General features: G+C 43.9%; 1 protein-coding gene across 1 annotated transcript in view; it reads right to left on the minus strand.

Moving 5' to 3' along the window:
- LOC145350197 (extended synaptotagmin-3-like) overlaps positions 1–19,236 on the minus strand; it is a 98,877-nt gene that overhangs the window by 49,399 nt on the left and 30,242 nt on the right. Inside the window, exons 4-6 of the mRNA XM_080199259.1 lie at positions 18,479–18,555; positions 6,297–6,366; positions 3,212–3,301 (exon numbers count right to left, since the gene is read on the minus strand). Of these exons, the coding sequence (XP_080055385.1) occupies positions 3,212–3,301; positions 6,297–6,366; positions 18,479–18,555 (237 nt within the window). The remainder of the gene's footprint in view (positions 1–3,211; positions 3,302–6,296; positions 6,367–18,478; positions 18,556–19,236) is intronic.

The following is a 19,236-nucleotide window of genomic DNA, read 5'->3' on the forward strand; positions in this document are numbered from 1 at the left end:
GGATGTTTTGCTGTAGTTATACAAGGCCTTGGTGAGGCCACACCTTGAGTATTGTGTAAAGTTTTGGTCGCCTAGTGTGAGGAGGAACATTTTTGCTATTGAGGGAGTCCAGCAAAGTTCACCAGACTGATATTTTAAAATTCATTCATGGGACATGGATGTCACTGGCTGGCCAGCATTTATTGCCCATCCGTAGTTGCCTTTGAGGTGATGAGCTGCCTTCTTGAATTGCTGCGGTCCTGTGCTGTGGGTTGACCCACAATGTTGTTCAGAAGGGAACTGCAGGATTTTAACCCATTGACTGCGAAGGAATGGTGATTATTTTCAAGTCAAGGTGGTGAGTGACTTGGATGGGAATTTACAGGTGGTGGTATTCCCTTGTATCTGCTTTCCTTGTTCTTGGAGATGGAAGTGGCCGTGGATTTGGAAGGTGCTGTCTAAGGATCTTTGGTGAATTGCTGCAGTGTATCTTATAGATAGTACACACTGCTGCTACTGAACATCGCTGGTGGATAATGGGGGTGTTTGCAGATGTAGTGCTGGATGGTGTCAAGCCTCTTGACTGTTGTTGGAGCTGCACTCATCCAGGCAAGTGGGGAGTATTCCATCTCACTCTGACTTGTGCCTTGTAGATGGTGGATAGGCTCTGGAGAGTCAGGAGGTGAGTTACTCGCCACAATATTCCTAGTCTCTGACCTGCTCTTGTAGCCACTGAATTTATGTGGTGAGTCCAGTTGAGTTTCTGGCCACTGGTAACTGCGAGGATGTTGACAGTAGGGGCAGTGGTTACAGTGTCTCTTATTGGTGATGGTCATTGCCTGGCATTTGTGTGGAACGAATGTTCCTTGCCACTTGTCAGCCCAAGCCTGGATACTGTCCAGATCTTGTTGTATTTGAACATGGACTGCTTCAGTATCTGAGGCGTCATGAATGGTGCTGAACATTGGCCAACATCCCCACATGACAGGAAAAGTCATTGATGGAGCAGCTGAAGATTGCTGGGCCTAGGATACTATCCTGAGGGACTGCTGCAGAGATGTCCTGAATTAAGATGACTGACACTCCATAACCACAACCATCTTCCTATGTACCAGGTATGACTCCAGACAGCAGTGTGTTTGCCCCGATACCAGTTTTGCCAGGGCTTCTTGATGCCACACTCAGTCAAATGCAGCCTCGATGTCAAGTACTGTCACTCTCACCTCACCAGATTCCTGGAATGGCAGGACTACACATATGAATAAAAACTGGGCCTGTACTTATTGGAATTTAGAAAAATGAGAGGCGATCTCATAGAAACATAAATTCTTGATGGGACTGGACAGGCCAGATGCAGAAAGAATGTTCCCGATGTTGGGGAAATGCAGACGAGGGGTCACAGTCTAAGAATAAGGGGTTGCCATTCAGGACTGAGACGAGAAAGAACTTTTTCACTCAGAAGAGTTGTGAACCTGTGGAATTCTCTACCACAGAAAACTGCTGCAGCCAACTTGTTATAGAGGGAGCTGGATGTGGCCCTTGCAGCCAAAGGGATCAAATGGGTATGGAGAGAAAGTGAGAATAGGATACTGAAAATGTATGATCAGCCATGATCGTATTGATGGTGGTGCAGGCTGGAAGGGCCGAATGGCTTACTCCTGCACCTAATTTATACGCTTCTAGGACAAGGTCAAACAGGTTTTGCGAGGGAGTTTGTGAGGGTGCAGCTAAAGCAGCTGAAGAATATCATCAATGGCAGAGCAAATTGAGGGCAAACGTATGGAAGGCCAGAATTGGAGCACTGAAAGCTGCAGAAAGGGACAGAAAACTGGAAGAAATTGCAAAAAATAAGGTGACACGAGATCACGAAAACTTTTGAAGATAATCATGAATCCCTACAATGCAGAAGGAGGCCATTTGGCCTGTGGGGTCTGCACTGATCTCCGATTGAACATCTTACCCAAGCCTACCATCCGCCCTACCCCATAACCCCATGTATTTACCCCACTAATCCCCCTATACAACACAACTTGGGACTGTAAAAGGAAATCAGAGCACCCGGAGGAAACCCATGCAGACACAGGGAGAATGTGCAAACTCCGGACAGACAGTGACCTAAGACTAGAATCAAACTAGGGTTCCTGGCACTGTGAGGCAGCAGTGCTAACCACTGTGCCATAAGGAACAGTAGTTTTGATTCCATTTGTTGAAAGATTGTTAGGTCAGTCCTCATCCATTTTCCAGGTGAGATCTGCTACTCCAGTAAAGATTTGGGGTGTATATTAAGGGAACGAAACCATTCTGTTCCTTAGGGTTAACTTTTCTAGAGTTAAAAAAGCCCCTGCATGATTGCATTTTTAAACTTTGGATCATTACAATTTTCAGGCAAATTTGATATTTGAAATGACAATTCATATAAATGCACCTGTGCCTGATTTTCTAAAACTGCCTGTTATTCTGCTGAGAAACCATTTAATTTTCCTTGTGGCACCTCCTTCATTAAGTATTCATGATGTCCCAGTGCTATTAGCTTTTCCAGAGACAGCCTATCTATCTATTGGAGTGAAGGGGGAAGGGCGGGCAAATCATGCATTGCAGCAAAGGCCATTTTGTGCCTATAACCTGGTTCATTGCCATTTTTATGGCTTTTGTAATTGAGGGCTTAGAGCGCTCAGTTGTCAAGGCTTTTCAAATGAGCTGTTTTTTTTTCAATCCAGCAAAGGTGGATTTAGAAGAGCAGAACAGCAAGATCTGATGCCACACGGCCACCCAAGCTAGACCAATGACTGACATGTAATCTACATGAATTCATATAAATAACGCTTCAGCTGAACATCAAATAGTAATATAGTAATGCATCTAAAACTTGGCAAATGTTTTTCTTGGGTACAAAATATTGGATGTGATTTTCTGGCTGTGCTTGTGGAAAATCCCATCAATGGTCAATGCACCTTTGCACGGTCCTGTCCTACCCCCTATGATTCCTGCGGCTGGCAGGATGGGAAAATTCTGCCCATTACTCTTCATCAAGAGATGCCAGCAATCACCTTGGCATGAAATAAACCATTGTTACATCAAATCTGTAACTACTCTTGTTCTCATAGTACTTTTAAACTATTTAAAATAAAAATGAACATCCTTTTAATAAATGACAGTGCTTTATTGATAGAGCTACTTTCGTTCAAAAAATTAAAATGTGAAACAACAAAGTAAAATGCAAAACAAAACTTACTGGTCGGCGAATGAAGAACAAAGTTACAGCTCCAACCAGGGGCATCTGACTGGAGAGAGGCTCCAGGATGACTCGGAGCGTGCCATGTAGCTGTAGTACAAGCATATACCATAACTATTACGAATGTCAGCTTTAAGAACCAGCGCTTCCTAATTATTCAGTCGATGAAGGATTGACACAACAGATAAACAAAGCACATATGCATTTCGCGATAGAACATAGAACATTACAGGCCCTTCAGCCCTCAATATTTGCTGAGCTACGTCCAAACCCAAGATCAAGCTATCCCATTCCCTATCATTCTGGTGTGCTCCATGTGCCTATCCAATAACCGCTTGAAAGTTCCTAACGCGTCCGACTCCACTATCACAGCAGGCAGTCCATTCCACAACCCAACCACTCTCAGTGAAGAATCTACCTCGGACATCCCTCCTATATCTCCCATCATGAACCTTATAGTTATGGCCCCTACTAACAGCTACATCCACCCGAGGAAATAGTCTCTGCATGTCCACTCTATCTATCCCTCTCATCATCTTATAAACCTCTATTAAGTTGCCTCTCATCCTCCTCTGCTCTAAAGAGAAAAGCCCTAGCTCCCTCAACGTTTCCTCAAAAGACGGACCCTCGAAACCAGGCAGCATCCTGGTAAATCTCCTCTGCACTCTCTCCAATGCTTCTACATCCTTCTTATAGTGAGGTGACCAGAACCGTACATAATATTCCAAATGTGGTCTCACCAACGTCCGGTATAGTTGCAGCATAACACCATGGCTCTTAAACTCAAACCTCCTGTTAATAAACACTAACACACTATAAGTCTTCTTCACGGCTCTATCCACTTGAGTGGCAGCCTTCAGAGATCTGTGGATATGAACCCCAAGGTCTCTCTGTTCCTCCACATTCCTTAGAACCTTGCTGTTGACCCTGTAATCCGCATTCAAGTTAGTCCTACCAAAATGAATCACCTCTCACTTATCAGGGTTAAACTCCATCTGCCACTGTTCGGCCCAGCTCTGTATCCTATCAATGTCTCTTTGCAGCCTACAAGAGCCCTCCACCTCATCCACTACTCCACCAATCTTGGTGTCATCAGCAAATTTACTAACCCACCCTTCAGCCCCCTCTTCCAAGTCATTGGTAAAAATCACAAATTGCAGAGAACCCAGCACTGCTGGTAACTGGCCTCCTGTCTGAAAATCTTCCTTCCACCACCACTCTGTCTTCTATGAGACAGCCAGTTACTTATCTAAGACAGCCAGTTACTTATCCAACGATAGAGGGAGACCAGGTTAGAGGAACCTCACAACACGAATGCTAATTTCAATCTATTGCTTTGCAGGTTCAAATCACTCCCCAGATTACAGTCACCATATCTGAGATTACAATCTAATTATTTCCTTAATGATAACAGTGTTTGCCAACCTTTGACCAATTCCTAAAATTGCTCACGTAATATTATTAATGCTTTGATCTGTTTTTGCTCATTTAAGCAGAAATTAACAGGTGTGGAAATTTTTCAAGCGTTTGCTTGATTTGCACATCAGATTAATTTTACCCAAAGACATAAGAAAGAGCAGACTTCAAAAGGCTGGTGAAAGAGGAGCTGGTTTACTGAACTTATATTAATATATTACGGGTGGGATTGTCCCAGAAAAATTCTAAACGCTGAATTTGCGTAAAAACTGGAGAAACTCCTGCTGGTTTCTTCAGCGGGATTTTCAAAATGAATCTTTCACACTCTGTGCATCACGCTAAAAATCTGTGGGCAGGGCCTATTCCTGCTGGAGAGGCTGGCAGCATAGTCCACACTGTCAGCCTCCCCATTGCTGGCCAGTCCTGCGACCCTGCAACTTTGCCGCTCCGACCCCTCCCCCCCATCCCAACGGTCTCCTGGACATGTCTGGGCCAGCCTTGACACCCCCTCCCCCCCACTGGTCTACCTCAATCTCCACTACCCCCCCCACCCCCCACTCCCAGCAGTCCCGATCCTCCCACTCCTCTCCCACAATAACAGCCCCCAACCTTTGACTCCCCCCTGCTGTCCCCCCCACACCCCCTGGCCAGCTCTGATCGTTGGCCTCCCTCCCTCAGTTACTGTTTCAAATTCCAGAGTGGCAACAGGGCCCCCCCCACCCCAACCTCAACGCCCACTGCTCTCCCCCCTAGCCCACAAAGGCCCCACCCCCATTAGGCCCTGCCCCATCTGGCCCCCCTGCTTTATCCATTGACAGTGCCAAGGTCCCCCCTGGCCATTGTTACTTTTCTCCTTGGGCAGTGCCAGGGGACCAGGCTGGCAATTCCCAGGGGACACCCCCCCCTCCACTCCCCTGCTTACCTCCAATCTCTTGGGGGCCTCCATAGTCCCCCTGCACTCCAGCAGGGTCAGGCCCCCAGCTCTCTGCTAGATAATTCCAAAAGCCAAAGGAATTAGATAAAGACTAACCCTCCTCTCTCAGTGTATCTGCACAGAAGCCGGAGTGTGGTTACCAGAGGATTTTCACAGTAACTTCATTGCAGTGTTAGTGTAAGCCTACTTATGACACAAATTAACAAACTTAAAAAAAACTCCTGTGAACTTTCTGGAAACTATTTAATTGGTAGAAGGCTGGATTGTTGAAGGACAGAAGCACTCTCGTGTTAGGGTTCACTGATTCCTTGATTGAATATCATTATAGAATCAAAGAATCCCTACAGAAGGGGGCCAGTTGGCCCATCGTGCATTGACAACAATCCCACCCAGGCCTTATTCCATGTATTTACCCAGTTAATCTCTCTGACACTAACTGGCAATTTAGCATGGCCAATTAACATAACCCGCACATCTCTGGAGTGTGGGAGAAAACCAGAGCATTCAGAGGAAACCCACGCAGACACAAGGAGAATGTGCAAACTCCACACAGGCAGCCAAGCCTGGAATCGAACCTGGGTCCCCTGGCACTGAGGCTGCAGTGCTAAGAACTGTGCCACTGTACCACCTCAGCGTCATAGAAATCTTTGAAATTCTGGTTCATCAGAGACAATATCATAGTACAATTTATGAAGTATTTTAGAACTAAGACCAATTTGAAAATTTCTCACCTACCTGAATTCCCTTCAAGCCCGCTTTGCATACTTTCTTTACCTCCACATTAATTTCACAATCTCCTATGTAGCTGAAAGACAAACAAAACATTTTATATAAAACTTAGGTTGTCCAATGCATTGTGCACACAGCCCCAGTGATGAGCTGAATCATTTTAAACTGATTAGCTCTGATGAAAGGTCATCCGGACCTGAAACACTGGACATCGCCTGCAGCTCGGATTTTCCAGTCCCTCCGCAGTGAGAAGAGATTTGGCTCCATCCTCATTGGCAGCGGCGGCGGAATGTGAATAGCCAGAGAACCCCAGCCATTAATTCTGTTCCATCTCACAGATGCTGCCTCTGCCTGACCTGCTGAATATTTCCACCATGGTTTGTTTTTACTTCAGATTTCCAGCATCTGCAGTATTTTGATGTTGCATGAGAACAGTTGTTTTATTTTCCAACTTACAAAAAATTAGGAGGAGTTTTACAAGTGTCTTGATTTGGCTACCACCTAAAATAAAAATGGTCTTCCCTGCATTTCTCCTGAAAATTTTCTCTGCTGACTTTCCCAGTCAAAGTAAGGGCTCTGGGAAAAAGTATGTTTCAGCCATGATTTGTGATTTCACCAGAATACAGTTTGCAGTCTCTCGAGTTATGTTTGAAAAGCTGGGAATTGATGATGTTGTTGATTGGACAATAGGAGGGACTTGGACTTTGAACTTTCACTGCGCAAGGGTCCAAGCACTTCATGCCTGTTGCTAAAATTAAACTTGGCTATTGTAAATATATAGAATGGATATATTAATGCACCAACTGACTTAAGAACAACAATGAAATTGAAGATAACTACCACCCAGGCGTAATAACACTGACAATTGGCTTAGTACGTGGTGGAATGAAACAGACATCTTTCACCCTCCCACCTATTACTACTTCCCTAGATCTAATGTTGAGGCTATGAGCTGATTTTCCCCTCAGGCCTTGGGTTTGGAACGAAGGCTTAGGCTGACCCGATTAATAGGTTAGGAGTTTCCCTGGGTTGAGTATACAAGGCAGGTATCCAGTTAATGAAAATTTAATTCAGAATCCATTCTGTTAACTAAATTGTAGTGCTAATATCTTTTGCTGTTGTTTCTTGCATTAAAAGGGTTGCTCGTTCTGTACTGTAAATCATGATGGACTTCTACTAATGGTGGAGAAACCTCCCATTACAATGATTTTGTACAAGAGGCGGTGACTGTAGCACTTAGAAAAATGTGGTTCAACTGGTTCCCCCACCATTTGCTGCTTTCGATTAGTCATAATTTACTTTAGTCCAAAAGCAAAATATTGTGAATACTGGAAATCTGAAATGAAAAACAAAAAGTGCTAAAAGTATTCAGCAGGTCAGGCATCTGTGGAGGGAGAAAGAAAATGAATGTCTCACTTCGATAACGTTTCACCAGAACTGAGAAAAGTTAAAAGACCTAACAGACTTTAAGTAGAGAGACAATGATGGGGTTTAGGGTGGGGAGCAGGAAGGGACAAAAAGGTGGGACTGTGATAGATCGTAAGGCAGAGATTAGATGATGACACGGTCAATGGCAATGCAAGAAACAAATAAGGACAAATAAAGGTCAAGAGGAGGCGGAAATGGCATTTGCCGTATCTTAACCCGTGCCAATCGCCATCTCAATAATCCCAGAATAATGGGCCCAGTAGTTGCGATCTGAAATTGTTGAACTGGGTGTTGGGTCTGGAAGGCTGCAAGGTTCTTAATCAAAAGACACCACATTGTCCCTCAAACTGACGTTGAGTTTCACTGGAACAGTGGAAAAGGTGGAGGATGGGATGAGGGTGGGGCTGAGAATTAAAATGCTGGTTAAGCATTTAAGGAGGACTGACTGGAGGTGTTCCACAAAGTGTTGGGCTCACCCAATTTGTGTTTGTTTACCCTGCATTGTTGAGCAGTGAATACAATTGAATAAAGTGCACGTAAATTGTTCTATCCAGCGTGTTTAAGGCTGTAGGCAGTGGGGAAACAGGGAAAAGGGCAGTTCATGTACCCACCGCACCCCCCCCCCCCACCCCCCATCATTTGTTTCTTATCCCATTGCCAAGCTCTTCTGCCCTGCATCATCGTCTTCAAATTCTGCATTCCTGCCTTTCTCTGTCTATATTTAAACCTGTTACATCTGCCTCTTCTCCCAATCTTTATGAAAGATGATTGATCTGAATTATTTCTCTCTCCTCAGATTGCTACCCAATATACCGAATGCTTCCAGGGTTTTCTGTTTTATATATTTTACGCCATTTGTTTCCTTATTTTCCTCATTGGATTTTAGACTAATATATTTTAATTCTGGAGTGCAATTCACAAGCAAGTTAGCTAATGGTCTGGAGCTCCTGTTTAGTACAATTGTGCAAGATTGAAACATTCTATTACCTGACAACACTATGCTCTATGAAGCAAAGTTGACGGATGAGGAATATTCATTCAAATGGTAGTTGAGCGGCATGATGGCACAGTTGTTAGTACTGCTGCCTCACCATGCCAGGTCCCAGGTTCAATTCTGGCCTCAGGTCACTGTCTGTGTGGAGTCTGCACATTCTCCCCATGTCCACGTGGACTTCCTCTGGGTTCTCTGGTTTCTTTCCACAGTCCAAAGATGCGTGGATTAGGTCAATTGGCCATGTTAAATTGACCCTAGTGTCAGAGGGATTAGCAGGGTAAATGTGTGGGTTTATGGGAATAGGACCTGGGTAGGATTATGGTTACTGCAGACTTGATGGGCTGAATGGCCTCCTTCTGTACTGTACGGATTGTATGAAATCTTGGGGGCAGTCTTCAGCTTATGTTAGCCATCCCATGGGAATTGCGGTGGGGACTCAATATTTGGCAAAATCCCAGAACTTGCCAGTGAGATCACAACTTCCAATTTTCGCCACCCCTCACCAATGACATATTCAGATTCATGCCCATGATGGGGTGATTGTGCAAAATTTGGGGATTATGTCAAAACTTGGAGAGCTATCCCACAGATTAGTCCAGCCTGACATCGTCATACCCACAGAATTCCTTACAGATAACGTCCCACCAGCAGGATGAGCCTGCTATAGGTGGCTGTACAAAACTATACAGTCAGGAGGGAATTAACCTGGGAGTCAGCATTGATTCCAGATCCTAAGTAGTCTCATGACATCTAGTCAAACATCAGGAGGAAAGCCATCAGTTGATTATCACCAGCTGTGGTTCCCCTCCCCCAGCTCTCACCTATGAAACAGCACTGAGCTTGGCGAGGGCCCAGAATATACTCTGGATGGGGGAAACTTCAAAGCTCATCGCTGAGTGTGTCGCGGTAGTACCATCACTGACCGAGCTGGCCTAGACCTAGCTGCTAGACTGGGTCTGTGGGAAAACAAAAGGGTAAAAACCTTTTTGATCTCATCTTCTCTACTTATTGCAGATACATCTCTCCATGACAATATTGGTGGAAGTGACCATTGCACAATCCTTGTGGAGACAACGTCCCATTGTCACACTGACGATGTCCTCCATTGTGTTATGTGACGCCACCACTATGATATATGGGATAGACTTTGAACACATCTAGCAACTCAAAACTGGGCATCCATGAGGGGCGGTGGGCCAGCAGCAGCAAGTTTAATTTTAAGTTTATTAGTGTCATATTATTAACACTGCAATGAAGCTACATTGAAAATCCCCGAGTCACCACACTCTGGTGCCTGTTCGGGTACATTGAGGGAGTATTTAGCATGCCCAATGCACCTAACCAGCATGTCTTTCGGACTATGGGAGGAAACCAGAGCATCTGGAAGAAACCCACGCAGACATGGGAAGAATGTGCAAACCCCATATACTGACCCAAGCTGGGAAATGAACCTGGGTCCCTGGCACTGAGGCAACAACTCTAACCACTGTGCCACCCCAGAGCATAATTGTATTCAACCACAATCTGTAACCTCATGGCCAGCATGTCTCCCATTCTACTACTACCACCATCAAGCCATGGGATCAACCCTGGTTCTATAAAGAATGGAGGGGGGCATAGTGGAGCAGCACCAGGCATTCCTAAAGCGAGATCAAAATGTGATAAAGCTACAACACAGGACTCTTTGCAAGTTAAATTTGCAGCATGTAATAGTGAAATAGAAAGTGACAGTGAGCAAAAGAAAGAGCAAGCAAAAGTGAGAATGCAAGCGAAAGAGAGAGAGCATGCAGAAAAGAAAGAAACAGTAAATGGAAGAGAAAGAGAAAGTAAAGCAAGCAAAGGAGAGAGAGAAGAGTGAATGATAGAGAAGGTGAGTGAAAGAGGGGCGAGTGAAAGACAGGCGATTGAGAGACAGAAAGTGACAGAAAGAAGCTAATAAACATCCCAAAAATTTACACTGTGGCAACAGGGCGAATGGCCAAAGCTTGGTTAAAGCGATCCGTGTTATGGAAGGAATTTAAATGAGGAACAGGAAGTAGTGAGGATTAGGGAGGGACTGTGTAAGGCCCAGCCGCCAATGATGATGCAAAGAAAGGAATGGCCTAGAATTCAGAGCTAGTGAATTTCAGCATTTTCAATGTATTAGGAACATAGGAATTAGGAGCAGAATTAGGCAAATTCAGGCAGCTTTTCAATCAGATCATGGCTGATCTCTTCTTGGTCTCAAATCCAGCTCCCCAACTCTTCCCCAGATCTCCACATCCCTTTATTTTTAAAATTAGAATTATATCTATCTCCTTCTTGAAACTATTCAATGATTCAGACTCCACCATGCTACGGGGCAGTGAGTTCCACAATTTCACCACCCTCTGAGAAGCAGTTCCTCCTCATCTCTTCATCTCTACTGCCTTTCGACCTATGGCTGTATTGTCTTGTTCTAGATTGCCCCAAAAGAGGAAACATTTGGTCTACATTTATCAATCCCTTTTAAAATTTTATATTCTCCGATCAGATCCCCTCTCATCCTTGTGAACTCCAGCGAATGTAAGGCCAAACTGTTTAATCTCTCCTCATACATCAACTGTTTCATCTCTGGAATCAATCTGGGGAACCTCCTTTGAACTACCTGCATTGCCACCACACCCTTCCTCCAGTAAGGAGGCCAAAACTGGACACAATACTCCAGATGCTTTTCCAGACTTTCCAATTGCAACAACACTTCCGTACTTTTATACTCCAGTCCCTTTGCAATAAATGCCAACATCTCATCTGCCTTATTTTTATTACATGCTGCACCTGCAGACTGACTTTGTGATTCATGAACATAGACACCCAATTCCCTTTGCCCAGATGCATTTTGAACCTGCTTTCCATTTAGGTAATAATTTGCCTTTCTATTTTTTCTGCCAAAATGGACAACTTCACACTTATCTACATTAAAAACCACCTGCCAAATTTTGGCCATTCTCTATATCTGTATCTATACCTGCCTACCTATATCTGTCTGTGGAATCTTTATATCCTCTTCACTACCTGTTTTCCCACCTATTTTCGTATCCTCCACTATGTTAGACTCTGTCGCTGCTTACAAATCATTTATATGAATTGTAAACAGTCGAAGTCCGAGGACTGACCCCTGCTGCACTCTGCTAGTTACATTTCACCAGCTAGAGAAGGACCCATTTATCTCAGCCCTTTGTTTTCTGGCAGTCAGCTAATCCTCAATCCAATTTAATATCCCCTTCTATCTCACCTTCTGGATCAGCCTTTTATGTGGCACCTTGTCAAACACCTTCTGGAAATCCAGATATACCATATCCACAGGTCCCCACTAAGCACCTTGCTGATTATGTCCTCAAAGAACTCAAGCAAGTTTGTCAAGCATGACTTCCCTGTCCCAAACCATGCTGAGATAGTGGATTGAGCTTTGACTTTCCAAATGCTCATTCATTCCCTCAATGATTAGTTTCTTACTTTTTGCCCCTCTCCCTTGGAGGGCTGGAGCGACTTACAAAAAGATAAGGAAGGGCAAAGCCTTTGTGATTTTTGAACATGCGGTGAGAATTTTTAATCAGTGCATTGTTGGACTGGATGCCAACGTTGTCAAGCAAGCAAAGAGGGGACGAGTAAATGGGACAGTGCAAGTTGGGATATGAATAGCGGAGTTTTGGATGTGCTTAAGTCTATAGAGGATTGAAGTTGGGAGGACACTGGAATAATCGAATTTTCAGCAAAGTTTCAGCAATGGGTGAGGTATGGAGGAAGACGGGTGATATTATTGAGGTGGACATAGGCAGTCTTGAGGGTGGAGAGCATATGCAGAGACACAAAGTTCTCAGGTGTTGTGCAAGGCAAGTTCCGGGCCTATGTTGGCCTTTCGGGACAGAGCAAGATACCTAATGTGAGGAAGATAATTCCACCACTGGGGACATTCTAGCGCTGTTCCTGGTGATGAAATGTAAGCCAAGAATAGCCACGCATCTGGCCTGCTGCTTCAGAAGAGACACATGGGAAAGACTAAAGAAAATGCCCATCTAAAATGACTCACTTAAAGCTGGATTAAAAATGAATGATTTACTGTGTAGGTAACATAGTAACAAAGCATCCATGTCTGAGGATTCTGTGGAAGAAAAAGTCATACCGTTCACTTTCACAACAAGGCAAAATAGAACAAACTGGTTTTACAAAAAATTCAAGGTGTGTCACCAATGCAACTGTCTTGTACAACATTTCTCACAACTTGTTCTGGCCACAGAAATGTAACCCTGGCCAGCTGAATGCTCGGACATGTCAATGACTTTCTTGGATCAGTCAATGCTGCAGCACTGTGGACAGTTGGTGGGCAAGTGTTTGTAACTGTACATCTTACAGCTTGATCATTAATCAGCCATGTGGAAAATCTGGCATTTTCAAAATTTAGTTCTGCATTTTTGAACAGCGAGGAAATCACTGTCATCATGTGTTGTGGGCAGGGCTGAGAGAGGGAGCCAATGTTTTGTGAGAAATAAATCAAACTTCCAGAGACTCGGGTAATTCTAATGTCAAACTGAGGAATGTTCAGGTGAAACAAAAAAGTGCGGGAGGCAGTCAGCAGGTCTGATAGCATCTAGAGAGAGAGAGAAACGGCACATTTCCAGTTGAGAATCTTGCGTCAGGAAAGGCATTTGCTGAGTATTTCCAGCACTTTCTGTTTTTACTTCAAACTTTAAGTGTCAATGGTATTTTGCTTCTTTTCAAACATTTATTCACTATGGTTTCCTCCTCAGTAACTTTTGCCAAAACTTCCTCCATCTGGAGATTCTTTTTAAAAACGTAAAGTTTTGTAAAACCACAAAATAAATATAGTTACTGGACCTGAGTGTCATTTACCCTCCGTTGCTGAAGGAAGTCACAGAGGAAATAACAGAAGGCCAGATATTAGGTAGATAGATAGTCAATCCAAAACCTCAAGGATCAAAGGCAAACCCTTAAAAGAATCCAAAAATTAATATTAAATTAGTGAATGCTAAGGGATATTGGCACGGTGGCACAGTGGTCAGCACTGCTGCCTGACAGTGCAAGGGACCTGGGTTCGATTCTGGCTTGGGTCACTATCTGTGTGGAGTTTGCACGTTCTCCCCGTGTCTGTGTGGGTTTCTTCCGGGTGTTCAGGTTTCCTCCCACAGTCCAAAGGTGTACTGGTTAGGTGGATTGGCTATGCTAAATTGCCCCTTGCTGTCAGGGGGACTAGCAGGATAAATGCATGGGGTTATGTGGATAGGGCCTGGGTGAGATTGTGGCCTGTGCAGACTCAACGGTCTCCCTCTGCTCTATAGGATTCTATGAACTCATTCCCGTTAAAGACAAGTCATGCATGTTTAATAGATTTTTTTTTTAAGTGATCAACTAGATAAAGAGAATTCAGTAGACATAAAATGGCTCATAACTTCCTGGCTCCCCAGTTTGGGATTTGGGGGATATCCCAAAATGGCAATACGGAATCCGTTTCGGAGGTTCCCAGGTAAAGTTTTTGCTGAAAATTGTTCAGAGGTTCTAACTTCCCCTCGACCACTGCACTGTGCTGGGAACCATCTGATACAGGGATTTAAATTGCTAACTTCAGTTGGTTCTACCAGTTTGTGCTAATAATTCGGCTCCCCCGACCAACGTCCAACTCCACCTCCCTCCTCCTGATGTCTGTCTCCCTGCCAAGTCTGAACCTCCCACATCTCATTTAGACACTTTTCTTCCCGGCCTGCTACTTTCAGTGGGACCTTTAAACTCAGTTGCTTTATGACAGTTAGTGCTGTAAAATAGGAGTCTCCTCCTTTACACCACTTCTTTTAGACTGTGATGCTGGAGCTGGGGATGTGCTTCGCTGCTTGAATCTGTTCCGGCCTGAGTCAGGGAGGTCGGATGAGATAGGCACTTTAGAATTTTAGTACAGCTAAGCTGGTAATGGAGAGGCAATGCAACACTGATTAACTTCCTCAGAGTGGCAAAGTCCAATATTTAAGAAGGTCCTCACTAAACTGTTGCATAGAAGCCTCATTAAAAAATATCAGGTACATATTTAGCTGCATGATTAATAACTTAGATTATGGACGGCAAATAAAATATGTTTGTGTGTTAAGAGGTTCGGAGGATGGCTGCAAGTGATGTAAGCAGGAATCAGTTCACTTTTAATCCTTCCCTCACACACTCTGATTCTCCTGCTTTGAGGCTAACTGCCCACACCGGCGGGAAAATGGGAGTATTTTCTGCTGGTGCTGACAGTCTGTCCACTGGGATTCACCCACCTGAAAGTTGCAAATGAGGTCATACTGAGCAACCCGCTGGCCAGGCCTGCTGTTGCAAGACCAGGCCGACATTTTTAAATGGCTCCCCTAGCTCCCTGCTCGAAGACAACCCACTCCCGTAAAAAAAAAGTGACACCACCCCCACACCCACTGACCATGGGAGCACCACCAAACCCTCGCCAAAGAGGGGCAACCTCCCCCCCCCCCCCCCCCCCACTCACAAATACCAGGTAATCCATGCAGGGGTGAGGGTGTCCAGACCCAATCCACTCTCCTCCCCCAACCCTCTCAACTCAGCCCCCTTCTCCCCAAGACCCCTCATCCAACCCTTCTCTCCACTCAAACCCTGCACTCAGGCATCCTTCCGCCTCAGACCCCCTTCAGGCCACAGGCCTTGGCAGTGCCCACAGTGCACTCTCTCTGGCACCTTGGCACTGACACCCTGGGCCCTGAACAGGTTGAAGGAGGTAGGTCCAGTTTCCATTTGCCCCTCTGCTGCTGCCAGGCTGCAGGGGAAGGATCCCTTAGGGGGCTTCGGGATTGGGCTGGGGGCTATCATGGCTGGACTGCCCCTTCTAGCCTGCAGATTTGAAGATCACCTAAGGCACAGTGATTTCAGACAGCCCTGTGATCAACATATACATTCCTCCCTGTCAGCTGTGAAAATTCTGAAGAGGCTGGATCACTTTAACCTGCATGTCCCTCGCTTCCCTGGCAGGGTTTTAAATCATTGCAGCACTCCATTCTGCAGCAGAGGTTTTCCTTTGTCCCTGACAGGTATAAGCAGATCCCTTTGAAGTCCTCTGACAGAGAGGAGATATCAAATTCACCAGGACGTAAAGGGAGAAAGCTCTCAACCCCATCATATGCACACAGCTTTGATTTGAAGTTGCTGAGGCTTCCTCGCAAGCTGAAATCTAATCCTCGCCTTTCCAATGGAACCCTTTAATCTCTAACAAAGTCAGCGTGCAGTGCCTTCAAAAAGATTCCATTGACATCCCAATGGATTCCTATCATCCTCCAGCCACCAGTGTTTATTTTCAATTCCCTTTACACTTGAATGGATCTCAAGCATCCCGTTGATCCTGATAACAATGTTGAAGGGTCTAAATGACAGCTGATTGACAGTTTGCGATTTCTTCAAAAGGATTACGGTCCAATCAGGATTTTCTGGGCCAGCTGCAGTGAATGGAAATTTGGCTGATTCCTAAATCTTTCTGTCTGTTTGTATTTCCTTCTTCTTTCATGAGAATCAAATTCTCCATTCTTGCTGGCAGCAGAGAAGTGTCTACAGGGGTGTGTCAAATAAGTGAATTAAACTACGATCCTGAACTGAAAACATATTGTTGTTTCTTCACTGTCTCAGTGCTAATCCTGGAGCTCTCTGTTTATATCGCACAAAGTGCTAGAGTTCATGAACACCTCCTACATTCAGAATGGTTATAAAAGATGGGCAATAAATGTTGGCCTTGCCAACACTCCCACATTCCACAAAAGATAAAGAATTAAAAATAGGCTGATTAAAACCATCACAACATAAAAATTAATGCTGGATCTCTTTTACGTTTAAAGTATACTAGCATACCGACAGGCAACATACATTTTAAATTCAAATTGTAAAATTATTCTATTTGCCAAAGACACTACTTTTAAAAGGAATGATAAAATACAATATACTGCCATTCTTTGTGAGCTCCTCAATCGCGAATTTGGTTACCTGCACAAATGTACATGTAATTGTGGCTCACAGCCCCAAAGGCCACTCGTCCATGGTTTAGAATACCTTTCCCAAGTTGTTCTCACGGACAAAGTGCTTTCTGCACATGCATTGTGTCAGCACATGTTTGCTGTTCACAATTTTGTGCATTGTGAGAATTCATGGAAATGGAACCCCCACAAATGACAGTAGTTGCCTGTACTTCAATCAGCTTGCAGTGGACTTTTTATACGATGTGCAGTTACCATCAGTATCTGCTGAAATTTCAAATAAATAGCAAAGAGTCCAATCAGTTGCCTCTACCATTTCCCTCCCTTTCCCTAGCCAACCAGGCCAAACTTCTAAAAATCCTTCAATTTACAACTCCCTCCAGCTTATCTCTTAACATCCCTCATTACCTCACAGGGTGCATCTTGCAAATAAGACTCCTCCCTCAACCCCATTGAACCTCTGACCACCCAACTTCCCTCCCTGACTTCTATGTTAACTGATTTTTTTATAAATCGTTGTCTTTCCTCAGATACTGTCCTCTTTTCTTAACCATCTGCCATCATTATCCCTGCCTTCAAAATCTCTTTGACACCTGCCTTGGAAACTCTTCAAAATCCTTGAGTTTGATGTCACTTCCGAAATCAATATCTGTCCATCCTGGAGCACCATCTTTGATTCCCTCTAATAAGAATTCTGCTGTTGCTATAACCTATTACGGTTCTTATCAAAACCATAAATGACATACTTGCTGGAATTTTACCAGCACCCCCGCCCTGGGATCAGGTGAGGCTTGCAGAAGGGCATTCTTTATTGGCCTTCGGCGGGATATTACAAGTCTTGATGGGCGAGGCAGTAAACTTCCGACAACTTTGTTTTACAATTAAGTCACCACGTAAATGCAAGTTTTTATATTGTAGCTTTCTAATTATCCAAAAGCTCCTTATTGCTCCAATTCTAATCTCTTGTGCATCCTTTGCCCCATCATTAACTACTATGCCTTTAGCTTCCTATGGTTCCTAAGCTCTGGACTCCACTTCCTAAATCTTTCAGCCTCTTTGTATTTCCTTCTTCTTTCATGACTCTTGCTCACATCCCCCTCCTTGACCAAGCTTCTGGTCAGCTGTCCGAAAGTCTATAATTTTCTTGTAAGAGACTTGAGAAATTTACTACATTTTCAGCACTAAATAAATAAAAACCGTTCTTGTTGTTATCTGACTTTTAGTATACATAGTGACTTTGACTGAGGGGCATTTGTGACTGACATCGAATATCAGGCCATCTCCTTCTCAACTCCAAGAATATAAGTAAACAATACCAAAGTGAGAAATGGATGATTTGTGTGGAATGGTGCTCTAGAAAAGCATTTACAATTTTCTCCAATTACTTTCAAGATAAATAAGGAAATGCTGATGGCATCAACTAAGTGTTAGCATGGTTGGAGTTAACCAGTTCCTTGTTGCACTAGTTGTCAAAGTTAGCGCCTTTCATACGTATTTGAATGTTCCACTTTGGATGGCTTCCAGGCAGATATAAATCCTAAATATATCTAATCCATCAGTAACCAACATTCTGACCATATTTATGGAGTACGTCAAGAGTTTTGCACCAATTTTCTCCAAGGTGTACAATAAATGAACACAATTGCAAAAGCAATTGGAAGCAATAATAGGCAAGATAAAAGCATACCAGGTAAAGTGATTCAATATGCTTCGCTTTGACATTTAGGGAAATAGACAGTGCAGAAAATAAGTCAAATGCAACCTTTAATAAATGAAATTACCTAATTTGTAAATCGATGATTACTTGTCGCTTGTCCACCTGTTCAGTATACACCTTAACACCAGAGATTTTGGGTGGCTGGAAACAGGAGAAAAGTTAGAGTATTAGCAACTCTCATATGCACCAAGTGCTTCTTTATTGTAATATCTAACAAGAAAATAACGTGGTGGGTTGGGTACGCATGTTTCTGCCTCATTCACATTATAATGATAGATCTATGCCTTAATCCGGAAATATTGGAAATCCTGGGGCAATATAAAGGGTGTGAGACTTCTGATGATGTAGAATCCTGCTTTCTCCTGACCCTTGTGCCCCAGGAAATAAGTACTTCCCTGGGGTGAAAGGTGAAGCTAGTGCTGTTAGGTAAAAGTCTAAGAATTATTTACTAGATGTAAACAAAGTACTGCAGATGCTGGAATCTGAGACAAAAACAGAAAATGCTGGAAAGTCTCAGTAGCTCTCACAGCACCTGTAGGGAGAGGATAGAATCAACCTTTTGAGTCAAATGACCCTTCGTCAGAGCTAAGAGTTTACCAGATGACAATGTCTCCACAAAAGAAGGTAATGTGTTTTCAGCTGTTGTCAAATTTATTGCTGATTTCCATTATTTTCTGTTTTATTTCATTTCCAGGGTGTTTATGAAATTAATTATGCACAACAGGCAACACTGCACCTTGAACAGATTGCACATTTGCCAACTGCCCAATAACAAACCTTCCAAACACAGGAATAGGCCACCTCTCAGCTGGGGATTATCAC

This window comes from Carcharhinus amblyrhynchos, chromosome 11 (assembly GCF_965287045.1).
Source record: "Carcharhinus amblyrhynchos chromosome 11, sCarAmb.v2.hapA, whole genome shotgun sequence".
NCBI lineage: Eukaryota > Metazoa > Chordata > Chondrichthyes > Carcharhiniformes > Carcharhinidae > Carcharhinus > Carcharhinus amblyrhynchos.